The sequence below is a fragment of the Hyperolius riggenbachi genome, chromosome 4 (genome assembly GCF_040937935.1).
Source record: "Hyperolius riggenbachi isolate aHypRig1 chromosome 4, aHypRig1.pri, whole genome shotgun sequence".
Taxonomy (NCBI): Eukaryota; Metazoa; Chordata; class Amphibia; order Anura; family Hyperoliidae; genus Hyperolius; species Hyperolius riggenbachi.
This window is the reverse complement of record NC_090649.1, coordinates 154,238,804-154,259,307: the sequence shown is the minus strand read 5'-3', so window position 1 is coordinate 154,259,307 and position 20,504 is coordinate 154,238,804. Positions and strand designations below refer to the sequence as shown.

Sequence of the window (20,504 nt, the reverse complement as noted above, 5' to 3'; positions counted from 1 at the left end):
AGCAAGGGAGCAATCTGCGCAAAGGGGGCAACAAGTATGTATAAAACTTTTATTTCCCATGACCTCAGGTACACTTTAATGGCACACTTCAAAATTTGGTTGGCTTATACATGAATTCAACTTACTGTATATTTTATTATATATTGAAATAAGGGGGTCGGGCGATTGTTGTACCAACTCCACAACCATAGGAAGGATGGTATTTTAATGATGCTTTTTGGGTCTAATCACCATGGCATTTCATGGTTTGTGGTGTTTTCTATACATCTACTGTATGTACGTCAAGTTGTGCACACTGTAGATTGCTATTAGTTATGTAACGTTCTGGAATTCATTTGTGTCTAATCATTCTGTTTCTCTTCTTGCAGCCCGCAGAAATAGATGTACTGATAGGAAAAGATAGAGAAGGATTTTTCACTAATGGTCTAACTGTTGGAGGGAAGAAATGCTCGGTGATCAGAGACAGCCTGTATATTGAAAACGATTACACAATGGATATCAGGACAAAAAGTCAAGGTGGAGAGCCAACATACAACATTGCTGTAGGCAGAGCTGTCAGAGGTAAGAGCCATTCTGCTGGAAGAGTGTATAATGTGCTTAGATGTGAGCTTTGTACATGGCGTCCTGCTTCTGAGGTTGCAGAGTGTTCATATGAACTGTAGAGCTTTACTTTCCGTCCTGTATCAAGGCTAGGCTTACATCCAATCAGTTGCTGCCAGCTGTAACGCAATGGACAACTAATGCGCATCGTATGTAAAACAATTTTCTATGTTTCCCTATAGGTCAGTTTACATCTGTGTGCTGTAACTAAAAGCTTTTCCACAAAGCACTGCTGCATGCATTTTTGTTCATTGTGGATCCCAAAGCACATGAAAATACACAGCAACTGAATGAATGCACAGCAACTGATCAATTGCAATGGATGAGTTTTTATATGCTGCAACTGTAAACCTAGCCTGAGGCTTGATGTAAACCAGGCATCAATGTTGCAGTTGTAATGTGCTTCCCTGGGTGCATATTTAGTAGAGGGGACACTCACCAGCCCCTTCAGTAAGCTCTGCTTTTCCCTGGGTGGCCCCTATAAATGACATGGCAACAAGCGACACTGAACAAAAGTCGCACTGTGCCCCAGACCAGGAAGCCTGCGGGTCCTCTCTGCGCATGTGCAGGCTTCCTGGCTTCTTCCTTGCATGAACTGCATAATGACGTGCGGCAGAGGGAGGGGGAAGAAGCCAGGAAGCCTGCACATGCGCAGAGAGGACCCGCAGGCTTCCGGGGCACAGCGCGTCTTTTGTTCAGTGTCGCTTGTTGCCATGTAATTTATAGCGGCCATCCATGGAGAAGAAGCGCTTACTGAAGGGGCTGGGGAGTGTCCCCTCTTTACTATATAGCCGTGGGTAATCTTATGTGCATACCTACGGCTTCTACTCAAGGCCAATTTAAATGAAAAAAAAAATCTTTATTGTGGCTTTTGTGTTCCATTTGGACTGGAGAAATCTTGCTTCTGCTTCCAGCAATAATGTTACCCAGTACCTAATATTTGCACCCCCCCCCCAAAAAAAAAGTTGTAGGGAAAATGTGTAGCAAACCTGTGCAATAGATTCTAAGTTAATATAAACAGAGGTTATGTTCTTGTAAAACTGAAACTGCATTTGACAAATATTCCCGCCTCCAGAGATTGGGGTGCTTCAGCAAAATGCAAGTTTAAAGCAGGAATATCGTTAAAAAAAAAAAAGTGTCTATTAACCAGTTGGCATTCAAGGATGTAGATTCTACCTCCCAAAAATGTCCTGTGTGTCCCAGGATCTATGTCCTCATTGAAAGCTGCTGCCTTGGACACGTGTCAAAAGTGATTGCTGCTATAGCAAATGGCAGCAAACGTTCATTAACCACCCTGGCGTTCTGATAAGATCGCCAGGGCGGCTGCGGGAGGGTTTTTTTTAAATAAAAAAAAACTATTCCATGCAGCCAACTGAAAGTTGGCTGCATGAAAGCCCACTAGAGGGCGCTCCGGATGCGTTCTTCTGATCGCCTTCGGCGGCCAGAAGTAACACGGAAGGCCGCAATGAGCGGCCTTCCGTGTTCCGCTTACCTCGTCGCCATGGCGACGAGCGGAGTGACGTCATGGACGTCAGCCGCCTCCGATCCAGCCCTTAGCGCTGGCCGGAACTGTTTGTTCCGGCTACGCTGGGCTCGGGCGGCTGGGGGGACCCTCTTTCGCCGCTGCACGCGGCGGATCGCCGCGCTGCGGCGGCGATCAGGTAGCACACGCGGCTGGCAAAGTGCCGGCTGCGTGTGCTGCTTTTTATTTCATTAAAATCGGCCCAGCAGGGCCTGAGCGGCAGCCTCCGGCGGTGTTGGACGAGCTGAGCTCGTCCAGACCGTTTAGGTGGTTAAAAGGTGGAAAAGGTTTTTTTTCTTTCTTTTAATCTACCTGAGATCTCCGGATAAAAAGATATTTTTTTTTCTTTTCACCCAGGGCTTCCTGCAGCCCCATGAACACTGATGTGTCCCTCGCCGTCCTCCCGCGTGCCTCCGTTCAGCCTCAATCGCTCCCGGTAATCTAGCTCAGTCGCGCCAGTCGGCAGAGGGGGCGTGCATGCGCGGAATAACTGACTGGCCCGGCTAAGCCAAATTACCGGGATCAATATCCGGAGAACGGAGGCCCTCGGGGGGATGGCGAGGGACACATTGGTGCTCATGGGGCTGGAGGAAGCCCCGGGTGAGAAAACAATATTTTTATCCTGAGATCTGAGGTCTAATTAAAGTTGCTTAAAGTTGTCAGGGTAAAAAAATACTGTGCCCCCCTGCATTGAATGTTAAAGAGAACCCGAGGTGTGTTTAAAGAATGTTATCTGCATACAGAGGCTGGATCTGCCTATACAGCCCAGCCTCTGTTGCTATCCCAAACCCCACTAAGGTCCCCCTGCACTCTGCAATCCCTCATAAATCACAGCCATGCTGTGAGGCTGTGTTTACATCTGTAGTGTCAGTCTCAGCTGCTCCCCCCGCCTCCTGCATAGCTCCGGTCCCTGCCCCCGTCCCTTCCCTCCAATCAGCAGGGAGTGAAGAGATGCAGGCGGGGACTGGAGTTCTGCAGGAGGCGGGGAGAGCAGCAGACTGACACTATAGAGATAAACACAGCCAGCTCTGACAAGCTGTTTGTCAGCAGCGTGGCTGTGATTTATGAGGGATTTCAGAGTGCAGGGGGACCTTAGGGGGGTTTGGGATAGCAACAGAGCCTGGGCTGTATAGGCAGATCCAGCCTCTGTATGCAGATAATATTCTTCAAACCCACCTCGGGTTCTCTTTAATCCCTAAGCCTATTAACTCCTTGTGTCCCCTGTACTTGGCCATAAGATCCGTGCACATCTCTAATGACTGGCGCCCATAGTGATCGGATGCGATCGCTGGAGCAGCACTTCACGTCCCCAATGCTGTACAGACGGAAGGCACTGCTGTTGCTAGCAATGCATCTGTACAGCCCCTGGACTGAGTCCCTAGCGATTGGATTAATGGGTATAAATGTGCAGGCTGGCAATAATGGTCGGCTACATGCCCAACTAATGATAAAATAAGGCATGTGTGGTATCATTTTATATATTGGATGGTCAATCACGTAACCATGTGACTTTTAAGCTCTGAAGACACTCTAGATGGAATCCAGCATGTGCAAAGCAGCCTCCAGCCGCTCGGGCAGCGATCTGCCAGGTGGATCACTACTGCCAAGAGTATTGTTCTCCCCACGTACCCTGTCAGCTGCGTGATGTCACTGCTGCTTGGCATAGAAACAGGAAACCTCACTAGCCTGTAGGCTAGTGAGGCATCTGTAGTGTCGGTCCTGCAGTGTCGCCTGATTGATTGGGTGGCGATCGCCTCCGGGTGACATAACTCGTACGTTTGTATGAGGCTTTACGTTAGGATGAACAAAAGATGCCAGATTACATTTTCCAGCATCTGTAAAATTACAATAGAAATCCTTTGGCAGAGGTGGTAAGTGGCAGTGATGATCCCCAGGGGCAGTATGTGTTGCTATAGCGCATGCCTCTGCTGTCACTGCCTCTTGCTGAACAGGTGCACAGAGCATAATTTTAGGGTCACAGAGAGTGCAAGTTAGGCAACCCGTATGATGGAGTAGCTGCACATTAGGGGTTAGTAAATGGGGATTATGGGTATGAGAATAATGGCAGTTTCCATGCTGCCATCAAAAAGTTTGTGCTGCACATAGGCAAGTGTCCTTCCTTAGCTACACAAATCATTTCACACCTGCCTCCCCCTCATCCCATATTCAGCTGTGTGCATAAGAGGCGGGTGAGACCTCATGTCAGGGCTGGAACCCACTAGAGCAGCATTTCTCAAACCTGTCCTCGAGACTCCCCAACGGTGCATGTTTTGCAGGCAATGTCACCTATGCACAGGTGAGGTAATTAGTGTCTCAGCTAGGTGGACTCCATGTAGCTGAGACACTAACTACCCCACCTGTGCATAGGGGAGGTTGCATGCAATACATGCACCGTTGGGGAGTCACGATGACAAGTTTGAGAAATACTGCACTAGAGCAAATTTTTTTTTTAGCGTTTAGGGAGGTTTTCGAAACACTAGCGATTTCCCTAAATGCTCAACTAATGTTAATGGCTGGGCCGGATTCCACTGGAGCAATTGCCAAAATCACAAACGCAGGACATGCAGCATTTTTAACGTTTTGCGTTAGCGTTTCTGGAATATAAAGTATATAAACACTGGCGTCAAATCACTCGTCAAATCCTACACAGAGAAATTTGCTAGCGTTTTTAATTACTGCACACTGTAAAACAAATGTAAATTAATCGAAAGGACCAATCAGAATTGAAATCGCTACACAATCTGGCAAAATCGCTACCAAAATTGCCAGAAACCGCTTACAAAACGCTCATTAAAAATGCTAGTGATTGCGATAGCGATTTGTAGTGGGTTCCAGGCTTCCGTCAGGTACGAGAGTATATGTTAGACTACTATCTGCTCAAAGGAAGCTACCTGACACTGGGTGCGCAGCTGCACTATGGATTTTTAATATGAAAAGTAATACTTCTACTTTACAATTAGCAGGATGTTTTGTTTTCAGAATTTGCCATGTTCAGTTTTTGATTTAGTTGCGTTTTGAATGTTAATCAAATATATAATATGGACACTATTTAATAGTCTGTTTGTGGACTTCTGCTTTGCCCTGATAACACTGCTACTAGTACAATGACGCCCTGTTCATGAATCCGTGGTTACCCACTTGTTCACAGCCAGGTGTTTTTTGTTTAATTTTTATTTTCTAATCTTAAGAATTAACCAGCTTTTTTGTACATGCATGTTAATATTTCCAGCCTGTTTAAATAAGTGGGTACTTTAGTTCCGTTGATCACCATTTTTCAGACACAAGTACACTGTGTAAACAGATGCATTAGGCAGTCAGTGGTTGGGCACAATGCATAAAAGCATCCTGTTGCTGTGAAAAGACCCATAGTGTTAGCGTTTGTATAGGTACAATGCATCAGCAGATGCCGCTAACTGAACGAGCGGGCTCACTTCTCGAGTGTGAGCACAGACGCAGCAGCTGTTCTGTTTCTTTTCAAACACGATAAAAGTCTTTGTTAGAATGCTAAAATTAGATTGCAACTTGTAAGCTGGAAAGGTCACGATTCCCCGGTCGTTTCTATGGTCTATCCATTAAATCTTGCATTAGTGATAACATGAACCTCTTTAACATAAAGGCCGATTACTCGGCTGCTTTCACTGCAGCTTTTTGCAGTCTACACATCACAACTGCGAACTCTACAGTTTCAGGAGACACCAGCAGAGTCACCTGTGTGTCCCATAATTGAGATTTCTTTCAAGTTTTTTGATGTGGAACTGTTCTTTTTTTTTTAATAGAATGGGAGGTATTAGCGCATGTACCAAGGAAACCTAAAGCCAAGTAAAGAAAATGAGTTTCACTTACTTGGGGCTTCTACCAGCCCGCTGTAGCTGTCCCGTGCCCACTCGGGTCCTCAACGAGCCTCCGTTCCTCCGCCGTGGCTTATTTTCGGCAGTCGACGGGCGACTGCACCTGCGTGGCCCTGGCCACACGTATCCTTGTTTGCGTTCCCATCCGTAATAGCATCCTGTACATGCGCAGGACACTATTGTGGAAGGGAAAGCGAGCAAGGATGCACATAGCCAGGGCCACGCATGGTGCAGTGGCCCAACCAAAACTAATGCTTCATACACACTTGAGATAAAAGTCTTTGGAAAAGGCAAGATCACAGACCAATCTTACCCCCTTCCATGTAGTATGAGAGCCATACCTTCACAGTCTATTCTATGGAGCTGCACTCCCCAACAAATAAAATCTTTGCAAGATGCTGCACACACAGATGCCCGTACACACTCAAAAGATCATTATCTGCAAAAGATCTGTTCCTGCAAAATATCCATTCCATGCAAAATGCATTATAGTCTATGAGATCTGCAGATCATCATACACACCTTGTTTAACAGACAATCATCTGCAGATCATCTGCAGATCAGATTCAACAGGGTGGATTTTCAGATCTGCAGATGATTGCCAGATATGCAGATGAAGTCTGTTAAACCAAGTGTGTATGATGATCTGCAGATCTCATAGACTATAATGCATTTTGCATGGAATGGATCTTTTGCAGGAACAGATCTTTTGCAGATAATGATCTTTTGAGTGTGTACGGGCATCTTTGTGTGCAGCATCTTGCAAAGATTTTTATCTGATGGGGAGTGCAGCTCCATAGAATAGACTGTGTAGAGTATGGCTCTCATACTACATGGAAGGGGGTAAAATTGGTCTGTGATCTTTCATTTTCCAAAGACTGTTATCTCAAGTGTGTATGAAGCATAAGCTGCAGAGGGAGAACAGAGGATCGTTGAGGACCGGCAAGGGCACAGGATGTCTACAGGAGGCTGGTAGAAGCCCCAGTTAAGTGAAATTTTAAGTGAAATTAAATTAGTGATTTTAACCCCTAGTATTTAGACTCTTTTTCACCTGTGTGAGAATTGAGAGTGATTCTCCATAACAGTGAGCCTGCAACTCTTTCTCCATAGCGCCAAAGGTTCTGCCTACAATTCTACTTTAAGCAGCACTAGGAAAAGCCCAGGGGCCATGTACCCGCAATGTAATCTTGCCATCTGAGTTTATTCTTCATTAGACAAGACACAGACCATTTATATTGTGCTTTTCTCCTGGCAGACTAATAGCGCTAGAATTGCAGCCACTAGGATGCGCTCTATAGGCAGTAGAAGTGTTAATGTAGCCATACATGCAGTGATTCTCATTCAATCAACAAAGTGATCAACTTAATTGCGGAATCAACTTCAGTATGGTTGATCGAATGTCGATCAACTAGTGGCCCACACACTACAAGCGATATGCTATGCAATTCACCTTCTGTAATGGTTCTGACCGACAAGCTCTGAATGTAAAAATCGATTCAGAGTCTATCAAATGATACGTAAACAGAAGCCGATTCCTGTGTGATTGATTATCTTGCATCCTGCTTGATCGACTTAGCTGGTCAATTCAACATATCAGCCCCTTTTCATCAATTTGAGCATACTGGACACACTCGATTCTCTCTTTGTTCGATAAAATGATTGAATCTAATGGTTGATTGTACAGCAAAATCGCTGGATGTATAGCCACCTTTAGGGAGTCTTGCCCAAGGTCTCCTACTGAATAGGTGCTGCCTTACTGAACAGGAAGAGCCGATATTCAAACCCAGGTCCCCTGTGTCCGAGACAGAGCACTTAACCAGTACACTGTCCAGCCACTGCTGAATAAGGACCCGGTCCCACCACTGCACAGGATCTGCATTCATAAATGCGGGGCCTTGTTAAAAATGTCTGCCTGCATGTTGGAGTGCTGGAGGCAGAGCCTGCTTGCTTGTATTGAACTCGTCCATGTCACTCTATATTGAATGATGGCAAGCAGCGGTACTTAGCTGTATGTGCTGCTCGCTACTGCTCCCAGTGTGAACAGGCCCTTATTGTTTATGCAAAGTGAAGCTTCTTACAACCATTGGATGATCTCTTGCTAAGGCCGTTGTCTTTTTTAATGTCTTGGCTGAGATTATTGTGTCATTTGCAAGCAGTGAACGACTTACATGAATACTGCTTACGTGTGCATTGCCCCTTTGCCCCTCCAATGCATCTCCTTTGATCAATACACTCTACTAGGCTATTGCTGTACAGCATGTCTGTACAGCACTTGTTCCCTGTAATGCCTAACTATCTTCATTTTCAGTGTGTTCTCTGTTCCTCTATATGTTCTATATCATTGGTTTTTGTTTTCTCTAGTTTTGCCTTTCTTTTTCCTTTCGAAGGTCCATGGTGATTTTTTTTTTTTCTGTCTATTTTGAGTGTCTCTTCTGCGGTCTGTTATTTCTCTAGATTATCACTTTTCTAGTCTTACAAAAGTTGCTCTAGTTGCTAAATAGTATTTTGGAGCCTAAATTTACTGATTTTAGTATATTTTCCGTCTTAATTGTTTCTTTAGTTTTATGCTTTTGTACTTTTTCAGTGCTCCTCCTGCCTGTGCTGCTATAGCTTACTGGGCTTGTAATGAGCCTGAACAGAATGGTGCTGTTGCAACAAAGTTTCATTTACAGTACTATGTGTAGGGTAGCAATTATTATATGCATATGCTTATCCTGAATAAGATTTATTGTTTGAGAAGCTTTGTGTTTTTCTCTGATCCTTCGTTTTTTAAACTACAATATTGTTGGGATTTTTTTTTTTACCTTTTTGTTATCACTTGTTGAGCAATCGTTGGACTTGAATGGTGTGGTGATCTCCACAGGGATAGTCCTCCTCCTGATTTATTCTTTATTTGTACCGTACAGGATTTGCAGTTGTCATTTCTCCCTTAACAAGTGCCGATGTCATGTTCTCCACATATCAAATGCAGATGTCCCCCACAAAGCAATCGCAGATGTTGTCTGCCTATGTCTACCCACATGCATGCAACGCAACAAGAACAGATGTTTCATGCTACACACACACACACACACACACGCGCGCACGCACGCACGCACACACACACACACACACACACACACACACACACACACTGCACACACACACACACACTCACACTGTACACGCACACACACACACACTGTACACACACTGTACACACACACACACACACTGTATGCACACACACACACACACACACACACACACACACTGTATGCACACACACACACACTGCACACACACACTGTACACACACACACACACACACACACACACACACACACACACACACACACACACACACACACACACACACACACACACACTGTACACACACACTGTACACACACACACACACGTACACACACACGTACACGCACACTATACACACACACACACTGTACACACACACACACACACACTGTACACACACACACACACACACACTGTACACACGTACACACACACACACACACACACACTGTACACACACACTGTACACACACACACACACTGTACACACACACACACACTGTACACACACACACACACACACACACACACACACACACACACACACACACACACACACACACTATAAATTCCATTCCTTAATGGAATATGTTTGGCTTTCACCTGGATTCCTATGACCCTCAGCTAGTGACTTGGCTTCCTATCCCCCTTCACCTTTGTTCTTCTCCTTGGCAGTGAATCCAAAGGAACACATTTGCTGTTACTCCAGGTTGCTGACAGACTAACATTGCTGAAGAAATATGACCATGCATAGTACCACCCATTTCATCTATAGTTGTCTGCTACGAGATCATTGTAAAGGTGGCCATTAACCATACGATTCTTTGGAGGATTGTAATATTGATCGTTCAGGCCTACTGACAGAAGTAAAGCTGCCATCTAGTTCAATCAGATAAATGGAATCGATCTGAAAATCAGATTATATTGTATTACGATGAAATCATGGGGCCCCATAGCAAAGTTTCAATTGGGGCCCCTACCTAAAAAAATGTATAAGGCACCTTATCGCTCCCCCTCCCCCGATCTGAGTTCTGATGATCAATTTTCCATTCACTTCTATGGAAAATCGATCGAAAATTAATCGGAATTCACTTCAGACATGTTAGAAATGATCTAAAATGTTTGGCAGTAAATTGGCAAAAAATCTCATTGTGTGTACCAGACACAACACCCACCGACAACGTCGGGCGCTGCAATAGATGGTAAATATTGTGTGCCGCCATAGGCGCCCACACATGTTTATGGAAGGCACCCAAATTTCCTGTTCTAAATGATATCTATATGGGCGCATATGGCAGCACCTGATATTTACCGCTTATTGCATCCAATATTTACCTTTTGTGGTGCACAGGCTTTACCGTTTTTTCTTAATCACCTGTAAGGGGAGTTTTAAGGTTGGGAACCAGGAAGGGTTAAGGTTAGGCACAACAAACTTTCTGGCATCCAAACTTCCTGCTTCCACAAGCCCCGCCTCTAGTATGCCCCATTAGATAGGGTTCTAGTTTCAGTGCCAGCCCACCATCCACTCACATTCGGTGGCATCATGATTAGCCCTCTTGTCTTGCAGCGCTGGGTCCCCGGTTCATATCCCAGCCAGGGCACTATCTGCACTGAGTTTGCATGTTCTCCCCATGTCTGCATGGGTTTCCTCTGGGCACTACAATTTCCTCCCACATCTCAAAAACATACAGATAAGTTAATTGGCTTCCCCCTAAAATTGGCCCTGGACTAGGATGGACATATGACTACGGTAGGATTAAATTGTGAGCTCCTCTGAGGACAGCCAGTGACATGACTCTGTACTCTGCAAAGTGCTGCAGAAGATGTCAGTGCTATATAAATGCATAATAATAATATGGTAGGACTTTAGACTATAACTGAGGTAGGGTTAGATTGTGAGCTCCTCTGGGGAACAGTTAAGTGACAAGACAATATACTCTGTACAGTGCTACAGAAAATGTTGACGCTATATAAATACTAAATAATTCTGATTGGCAGTAGGAGGTCAGTGGCAGTGCACAGGAACTACAAGCAGCAGCAACCTGACAGCTGCTGTTTCCCAGCAAACGTACTATATATTTCCAAGGGTAAATACAACATTTCTTTGTAAATCTAGAGTTGGCATTTGCACTGAGAGTTGGAAGGGAGAGGAGACAACAGAAGACAGCAGGATTGGTAGTAGGTAAAAACCTAAAGAAAACCTGATGATTTGTGGCAACCTGGTTACTCCTCTCCTCTCTGTCTCCCTCACGCTCTGGCTGCAGTGCATTCCCCTCTGCTGCTGTGTCCGGCCAACTGTGTGTGTGGCAGAGAGGAGTAGGAAGCCATGTGCAGCTCTGTGTCTCACTCTCTGTATACAGTCAGAACTATAAACTAATTGTTGGCTAGGACCAGAGCCTATGGTAGTTAATATGCAGGGAGGCGGAAGGAGAAATAGTCCCCTTCTCCTGCCTGCCTCTCTGCTAGCTCTGCACTGTGTCCTCGAGAGGGAGAGGGGGCAAGGTCAGCTGGTGATCATGGGGCTTCTGGATTAAATAAAAATAGAAAAGCACAGGTAGCCAGGACCTGTGGGGCACCTTGTAGCTTGTGGGCCCCATAGCAACCCCCATCGTTGCTATGGTGATCCCTACGCCTGTGGATCGAATCAGAAACGATTGTCTGAAGAATCATATTGTAAATGGCCACCTTAAAGAGAATCTGTATTGTTAAAATCGCACAAAAGTAAACATACCAGTGCGTTAGGGGACATCTCCTATTACCCTCTGACACAATTTCGCCGCTCCTCGCCGCATTAAAAGTGGTTAAAAACAGTTTTAAAAAGTTTGTTTATAAACAAACAAAATGGCCACCAAAACAGGAAGTAGGTTGATGTACAGTATGTCCACACATAGAAAATACATCCATACACAAGCAGGCTGTATACACCCTTCCTTTCGAAACTCAAGAGATCATTTGTGTGTTTCTTTCCCCCTGCAGCTATCTTCCACTGAAGTGTCAGGCTGTTTCTTCCTGCAGAGTGCAGACAGCTCTGCCTGTATGTAATTCCTCAGTATGTGAAAGCCCAGCCAGCTCAGAGGATGATTTATCCAGCTTGTAAAAGATAAGAGAGAAGCTGCCATAATCTAAATATCACACAGGCAGAGTGCAGAGAGGGGCCTGGAAGGGGGAGTTCATAGCAGAACCACAACACTGAAGAACTTTGCAGCCTTCCAGACACAGGATGACAAGTCTGACAGGGGAAAGATACATTGATTTATTACAGAGACTGTGATAGCAGAAAGTGCTGCAGTAAGCCAGAACACATTAGAATAGCTTTTGGAACTTGTAGGATGATAAAAAACAGGATGCGATTTTTGTTACAGAGTCTCTTTAAAGAGGAACTGTAACATGAAAAGATCCCCTGGGGGGTACTCACCTCGGGTGGGGGAAGCCTCCGGATCCTAATGAGGCTTCCCACGCCGTCCTCCATCCGTCAGGGGTCTCGCTGCAGCCCTCCGTGCAGCGGTGACGTAATATTTACCTTCCTGGCTCCTGCGCAGGCGCTCTGACGGCTGTCGGCTCCGAAGTAGGCGGAAATACCCGATCGCCGTCGGGTCTGCTCTACTGCGCAGGCGCAAGTTTCCTGCGCCTGCGCAGTAGAGCGGACCCGACGGAGATCGGGTATTTCCGTCTATTTCCGTGCCGAAAGCCGCCACAGCGCCCCCGCTGGAGCCAGCAAAGGTAAATATTGAACTGACAGTCGGCTCTGTCGCCGGCTGTTCGGAGGGCTGCAGCGAGACCCCCGTGGGACAGAGGACGGCGTGGGAAGCCTCATTAGGATCCGGAGGCTTCCCCCACCCGAGGTGAGTACCCCCCAGGGGATCTTTTTAATGTTACAGAGTCTCTTTAATGCTTTTAAGCCAATCACCTGGTTACATCTTTATAGAAAACCAGAGAAGTCAATGTGAAAAGAAAGATTTGAAACTTACTGGGGGCTTCCTACAGCAGTCTCTGGCCCCTTAAAGCGGAACTGAATACTACAAAAAAAAGTCTTTCACTTACCAGGGCTTCTGCCAGCCCCTTGCAGCCTTACTGTCCCGCGCCGGTCATCCACAATCCTCCGTTCTCCCGCCGCTAGCTAGTTTCGTTACTGTCGACTTGTAAGTCGAGGGCAACTGCGCCTGCATGCCCCGAGCCACACGTATATTTCTTCACGTTCCAGCCTGCAATAGCGTCCTGCGCTGATAGCAAAACTGCGCTTACCGACGATTTGCCATACAGACCCATCGCTCCCACCAGTCGCGCCCCTCTCCCATCGCTGCAGGTCCCTCTCTCTGCAGTCCCTATGACTGCAGATCTCTGTAAACAGGCCAGGAGCCGCTTTTATTGGCTCCTGACACTATCCATCAATGAAAGGCAATGGGATCGACTTACAATGTGGCTGCGCGACTCTGACAGGATGTAGATTTCAAACATTGCTGTTCTCCCATCGCCACAACTCACTCGTCATTCCATGCTGCGCATTACAGCAGAACGTTAACAGTGAAGCTTACTTTTGACTGTATGCAACTTAATGCGTGGATAAACTGCATCGCTACGCAATCCTGCTGTTACAGGGAACCTAACACTGCGATTCTAGCCTGGGATGCTAAAAAGAAAATGCATGTAAATATAACTTTTTCTCAACCCACATAGCAGCCATAGCTACTGATTTTAGGTATGAGGCCTCATCAGCAAGGATGTCCTTGCTCTCCCCAGCTTCTAGTCTCTTGTCATATTTTTTTTCCTTGCTGCTTCTATTCCCCCACCCCAACAGTTCCAGCTTATTCATCCTAAGGTAGTATTGTAAAATGTATAAGATGCCCCAAATCACCCCATTACTTTTTCACTTGCTAGGTCCTAAAAAGATTTTCTTAGATGAGATGAGAAAAAATCACTTGTGATAAAATCCAGGAGAAACGGTTATTGAATCATAGCCTATATTTCTCACATTAATAAGCTTCTTTAGTTTGCCAATTAAATGCATTATTTGTACAATGCTAAATTGTTCTGCTCTATGCTACTTTTGTTTGACTACATATACATTGAACATGCTGGTAACCCCAGCATCTACTGCATTTCATAATCACCCTGAGAGGTGAGTTTACAGAATTGTCAAGATCGATTAAAGCCCAGCGAAGCCCAAAGCTGTACTAGAATGTGGGCAGCAATGGGTATGATGAATAGGATATTTGCTGAGTTGCTTGTACAAATGTATTGATTGATTTGAAGATTCATGCGGCTCCAACCCCTAGACATGTATGTTTCACACTGGGGGGGGTTGTGGTCTTGTGGATACTAGATGTACACTGTACACATTGTCCTGAAATAGAGTTTTTGGCTGACCACTTAATAAAATGTTTTATTTTACTCATTAGTTATTCATGATTCCAGCCAAATCTGAACAAAAATTCATCATTTTATTCACCTAAGTAAGCCCCACTTTATAGTGTGCCACAACTGTTTTTACTTTTTAAACTCCAAATTAAACGAGACAAATTCTGAAATGTGTTATGTTGGTAGTATAGTAAAAATAACCTATATGATAAAACCCCTGTCCCTGCGTCCTTCTGTGTCCGTTGTGCCTGGCGCACATGCGCGAGCAGACTTCAGACTGCAGTGGAGGACTGGTGCGCAGGATGCAACCATGGGGGTGGAGGAGTCTCTGTGGCCAGACCAGTTTACTAGTATATAAATAATAAGTATTACCTGTGGAAATAACATTTTCAGATTGAAAAATCCTTTGTGTTCTACTTGAACCACAGCTTTCCTGATTCTTTCTTATCAATTAATTTAAACTGTGCCTAAATTGTGTGAGGACTTTAGTTCAACATCCCTGCTGTAGACTATCCAGAGACTTTCCACTAAGCATCTGTTATACTTTATTACACTTCATGGTTGCTTAATAGTCTACCTGAGATGGGGCAAAAGGAAACATTTATACATACCTGGGGCTTCCTCCAGACTAATCGCTCCCTCGTCGTCCTCTCCTGTCACCTGGATCCTCTGCAATTGGCACCAGAAAATTCTCCAGCTGGCACAGTCCGGCTACGCTTGCTTCCCCGTCGTGCTCCTGTGGCCAGGCCACGCAAGAGAAGTAAGTCCAGGATCGGACAACATTCCGGGGCTAATTGCTGAGGATCCAGGCGCCGCAGAAGGCTGGCAAATGAATGATTAGTCTGGAGGAAGCCCCATGTATGTAAATATTTTTTCCTTTTTCCCCATCACTAATTTACTTTAAGACCTCTAGTCTGTTACTACAGCCACCCATCATGAACTACAAAGTTCCACCTCCTCATGAGGACAGTGGTTTCTGCTGTATCACTGGGATTCTGGGAAGTGTAGCCATTTTTGCATTGCATAACAGATGGTTGCACTGAATCCAGAAAGGAGAGAAAACAAGTTGTATTGTTATTTCTAGCACACTTGGCCAATGAAACAGGTATTCTGTCCAGCATGTTGCTTCTGTTATACATTAATTATATTTTACTTACGCTGATTGCTGTTAGAATTTGCCACATTTAGTTTGGTTTTGAAGGATCATACTAGGGTAGTATTCAGGCTTCTGTAGCCAATGAGAAGCTTATTTCATGGCTAAATAATTGTCTGTACCCAAATCTACAATAGATGTACATATGAAATAATTGTGATGTCTCTTATTGTCACACAGTTTTCTGGTGTTACAAATGGAATAAAAGCACTAACCATTCTACGTTTTCTCTGTTTTCTCTTTCACAGTCTTGGTCTTCGCAATGGGCAAAGAAGGAGTCCATGGAGGCGGCTTGAATAAAAAAGCATTCGCAATGGCGAAATACTTGAGAGATATGGGATTCTAGCTTTTAGGCCAACTTACATTCTAGGGGAAAACGACAAACACATTGCTACTAAACTTTCCTACGCGAACAAAGCATTCTTTTTCTGGAAATTTTATTAGCAATACCAGGGGTGATGGGGGATGAACCAATATCTCCTTTGTATCCCTATTTTGGTGGGGAAAGTTATCATCTTTAATTTTTTTTTTCTTAATTTTTTTGTGTTTTTAAGCAATTGGTTCATCATGGCAAGTCGTGTCCATATAAGGACAACCCAACAAGATGTTTTTGTTGACTGCTTTTACCCTCTTCAAAGGCTTTACTACTGAGCAGCATCTCCTGCCGGCTATGTCTTTACATTGCATCTCGTCTCTCCACCAGACTGTAGATGATAGTTACAGTTTGTCTTTCATTTACCCATAATCCTCCTTGAGCGTGGCTGTAGCTCTGTACCAACCATTCTTGTCCCATAATGTGAACATGTGGCTTCTTAAGTGTTTATGTACGCATAGGCTAGTCATCCATTTCTCTTGGTATACTGAATGTCTGACCCATGTTACCATTTTTAGGAGCGCAGTGTGGTGGGTATCGAACCCCAGTTTTCATACTGTTCAAGTACACCGAATGTAAACCTTGCCACAAACTGTAACTCAAACAAAGCCGTTTTTAATTGCTACTCTCCCAAAGGTTTTGCCTCACTTAAAGCAGATTACAATGTAACTTGAACCCAGTTTGCCATCAGATCTTTCTGGTTTGCTACCAGCACAAGTCACACGGCTCATGCTTGTGCTTTCCTGCGGAAAGTCTAGGCTTAGTATAATAAGTAGAGGCCTAGTAACTTGTGACAGCAGGCCTGCAGCAAGGCATGGGCAGCAGCTATACATGTGGGGTTGGGAGAATGGTGCTGCATAGTAAACACTAAGATCAGTTTGAACATCCGTTGGACTGGTGCATCTAGAGCGGTTTGAGCATATACACAGTTCAGCTTAGTCTTCCTTTGCTCAAACGCAGGTGGAAATCACTACATTTAATAGTAAACACTAGGTCCACTTTTTCACTACACATTATAGTAACTGTAAAGCAATTTACCTTTTTACCCCTCTTTTTTGGTGTTACAAATTGACCCTCCTGTGTGTAACCATGGCAGCAGACTACAGTGCCACAAGGTTACTGGTTTAGCAGTGACCTGTGCCGACAGTCTGCCCAGAAGGACAAGCTTGTGTGTTTTCAGTGCAATAACGTAATTAATATCATTATTTCACCGACACTAGAGTGTATGCCAAATCATGTTTTGTTTTTTTGTTTTTCTTTTTAATAAAAGTTTTAAAGCCATTTGCTAGTTTTGTTCTTTTGTCATGATTGAGATGGGAAACTTTGTTCTTTGAAACTATGGATCATCTATTCGTTAATCTTCCACCCTGTTTGCAGCACAGCAAGAGCATTTCCAATATAGATGAGCGCAACAGACAATTGCTCCAGGAGACTGGTAGGGGGAGGGGCTTTCTTACAAAGCTTCTAGCTGTTACATACAATTATGGGGGGAGGGGCATATTTATAACATTTCATTATGTGAATCTGTATCATCGGTTCACGGTTGTATTTAATAATAAAGCCCACATCAGATTAATCTTCAATCTAGTTGTCTCCTTCCTTTGAAATACCCATAGTTATTCATTTGCTCCATTATGTTGTGATCTTGTGACACTAGTGCAAATGACAGTGTTGCCTCTCCTGTCTGCCAGAAGCTTGTGAAATAGATGTTGGCTGGAAAACTTCAAACCACGTACAAGAATCTTATTCTCAAGAACACTACGTAGATTCCTCTTATGAAGGAACAATTTATGAAGCATTTTACCATAAGTGAAAGTAGTTGTGTATGTATTGATGGTGGTGGAATCAGTCTTAAAGCGGCGATTTTAAATGTGAAGAGAATATGGTCTTACTAGACCTCTGATAAATCGCCCACTTAGCGTTTAATAGGGGTTAGTGCTGATTTCCCCTGGTTTCTGCATAAAGTGTGTCAGCCACATTGCCTCTTATGGGGAGTGCCTGTAACCCACAGACAAGCACCTCGGGGGAGGGAGCAGGTGGTCAGAGAACCTCCCTTGCACTAGAGTGGAGGCGTGGTTATTGAAGCTGCAGAATCCATCTCAGTTGGGCATTTCCTGTCCCAGCTGAATTTACTGTTGGGAGAAAAGCATTTTCAGCAGCAGAATCTGCACTTTAAAATCTGAGTTTGCAGTCCTTTTCCATTTTGTTAGCATTTAACTATATTTATTAATGTAGGGAAAATTGATTTTATTTTTCTGCTGCAGAAAACACCTACTGGTAGGGAATGGTTGAGTTCAGTATTTCAGAGGAGAAAGCCTTATCTCTTTAAAAAGGTACTTTTTAACTTGTCATTTTTCCCCCCAGTGACATGAACAGGTAAAGGGGTCTGATGGACCCTTTACTAGTGCATTATAGTGTTTGACTGGTCCCCTTACTTTTCTCCCTGTGACCTCATGTCAAGCAGAGAAAATGATGGTGGAGATTAGTATAAATGTTATGAATGGGGACCACTTTGCATTGGAAAGCTTGATTCTCTACCATCAGTCATAATTTACATATAGTAAATATAACTGCTGCTTGATCTAGTTAAAGGTCCTATGGAACCCTTTACCAGATAATGTCATTAGAGGCATAAACTAAGAGTAAATGACAGTGGAGAGGATTCAGTCCTGTGGTGGTATCTGGCCAGCTGTGAACTTCAGCATCACAGTAACATTTGTGGACAGCAGCTGTTGGAGCTCATCAGTTCTAAATGTGCCCCTAAACAATATACACTTCCACCAGCACTAAACATCCATTTTGGGTGGCTGTTGGTCTCTTCATGGGGTATAGCCACCATATAGTCAAACAGTGGTTTAGTCTGAGGACTAATCCTAGCTGCATATTTCCCAAGCACTTGCAGGCTTGATCTGGTAACTACCACCTTAAGTCTCATTACTGAGTTCATTTTCATTGGCAGGTCTGATAATGACGTCATTGCTGCTGAATTCTTCTCTATATAGTTTTAAGAGGGTCGGTAGTTTTGCAATAGTGCTGCTGACAAACATTAACATAACTGTGGAACGTTGCTGCGGAAACAGCTCATGACTTTTGTATTATTTAAAACATGTATAACCTGGTTGTCAGTTAAAATAACTACTCACTGTATATTTTAATTGAAAATTATTTAAAAAAAAAAAGTTCTTTGTACTAAAGAATAGTAGATGGCATTCTTTAGAATGAACCAGACTGTATTTGTGCTAGCTTCATATGTATTCTGTGCCATACGATTCTAAGGAGCAGTGAGAGGGGTTTTAACTGACACGAAGGTCCTACTTCCTCTGGAATGGCACTTATGTACGGACACGTTAGTATTTTGCTTCTGTTTTATGTCTTGTGTATCATGTACAAACTGTAAACACGTGTTAATTTGTCCATTTCTTTCCCTGCACTTTTGTTACATCTGGGATACAGTCTAACTCATCTGATTTAATATGCATTTAAAGAAATGCCATAAACTATTAAAACACCTTGTTTACAGACAGATGAAATTAAATTTATTCCAACCAAATATCTGAGTGGTGTTGTATTTTTAGAGAAATGTACTCCAAGTCTCTGTGCTGGGCTGTGTTAGACTAAAGTAAGGCCACATTCACAGTGGTGCGATGTTGAGACCGCTTTGTAACATGCGGTGTGTTTACAGCTTAATGTGCATGTTAACAGCATACTACTTTTCATTGATTGTATGCTTCACTGTACCTGACGCGATAGGAGCATAATGTGCAGCGCTGCTGTCCCGATCCGTTGCTTTCGGCTGTCACAGCGAATGCAGTGAGCACTGTGAACGTGACCCAAGAGAATCATATGAATGGTTTATAAGTCTCCAGCTGGCTGCTTGCGATGATCATGTCTTAGCTGTGCTTCCTGATTTACTTGATACAGGAATGCAATTAGTCATTGCAGCGCCTGAACAGGCTGGTAATAAAGACCAGGCATGGTAATTACGAGTGTCTAAGCACTCAAAATTGTGATTTAAATGAGCCTTAATTACCTCAGGTGTGTGGTGGGGAAATAAGGGGTTATTTACCCATAAGTCCTTGGTATGTAGTGCGCCCCAAATAGGTTGCCTGCGTCCTAATGGACTCATTGTAAGCCTCACCATGCAAACTTTCTCCTTCCGGCTTGAAGGAAGAAGTTTGCATAGTGAGGCTTGCAATTAGTCCAATAGGACGCGTGCAAGCTATTTGGGACCCATGACATACCTAGGACTTATGGGTAAATAACCCCTTAATTCCCCACCACACACCTGAGGTAATTAAGGCTCATTTAAATCACAAATTCCAGTGCTTAGACACTCGTAATTACTCATGAGCCCATCACTGATAAAGACAAGTTTGCAAACACTTTTTTTTTTTTTTTTTTTTTTACTGTGGGCCTGATTTACCAAAGGGTTAAATGTGACCCATCAAAGTTGGACCTATTCTGTTATGTCAGTGGCTGGATGGTGTAATGGTTAAAGAGAACCAGAGACGTAGAAGAAATAGATTTATACATACCTGGGGCTTCCTCCAGCTCCATAAGCCTGGATCGCTCCCACGC

The 20,504-nt window shown here is 44.1% G+C and overlaps 1 protein-coding gene across 1 annotated transcript in view; it reads left to right on the top strand.

Annotated features, from left to right (window-relative positions):
- PFN2 (profilin 2) overlaps positions 1 to 19,476 on the top strand; it is a 67,355-nt gene extending 47,879 nt beyond the window's left edge. The window contains exons 2-3 of the mRNA XM_068280801.1: positions 369 to 561; positions 15,802 to 19,476. Coding sequence (XP_068136902.1) covers positions 369 to 561; positions 15,802 to 15,899 — 291 coding nt within the window. The 3' untranslated portion in view covers positions 15,900 to 19,476. The remainder of the gene's footprint in view (positions 1 to 368; positions 562 to 15,801) is intronic.
- The last annotated feature ends 1,028 nt before the right edge of the window (positions 19,477 to 20,504 follow it).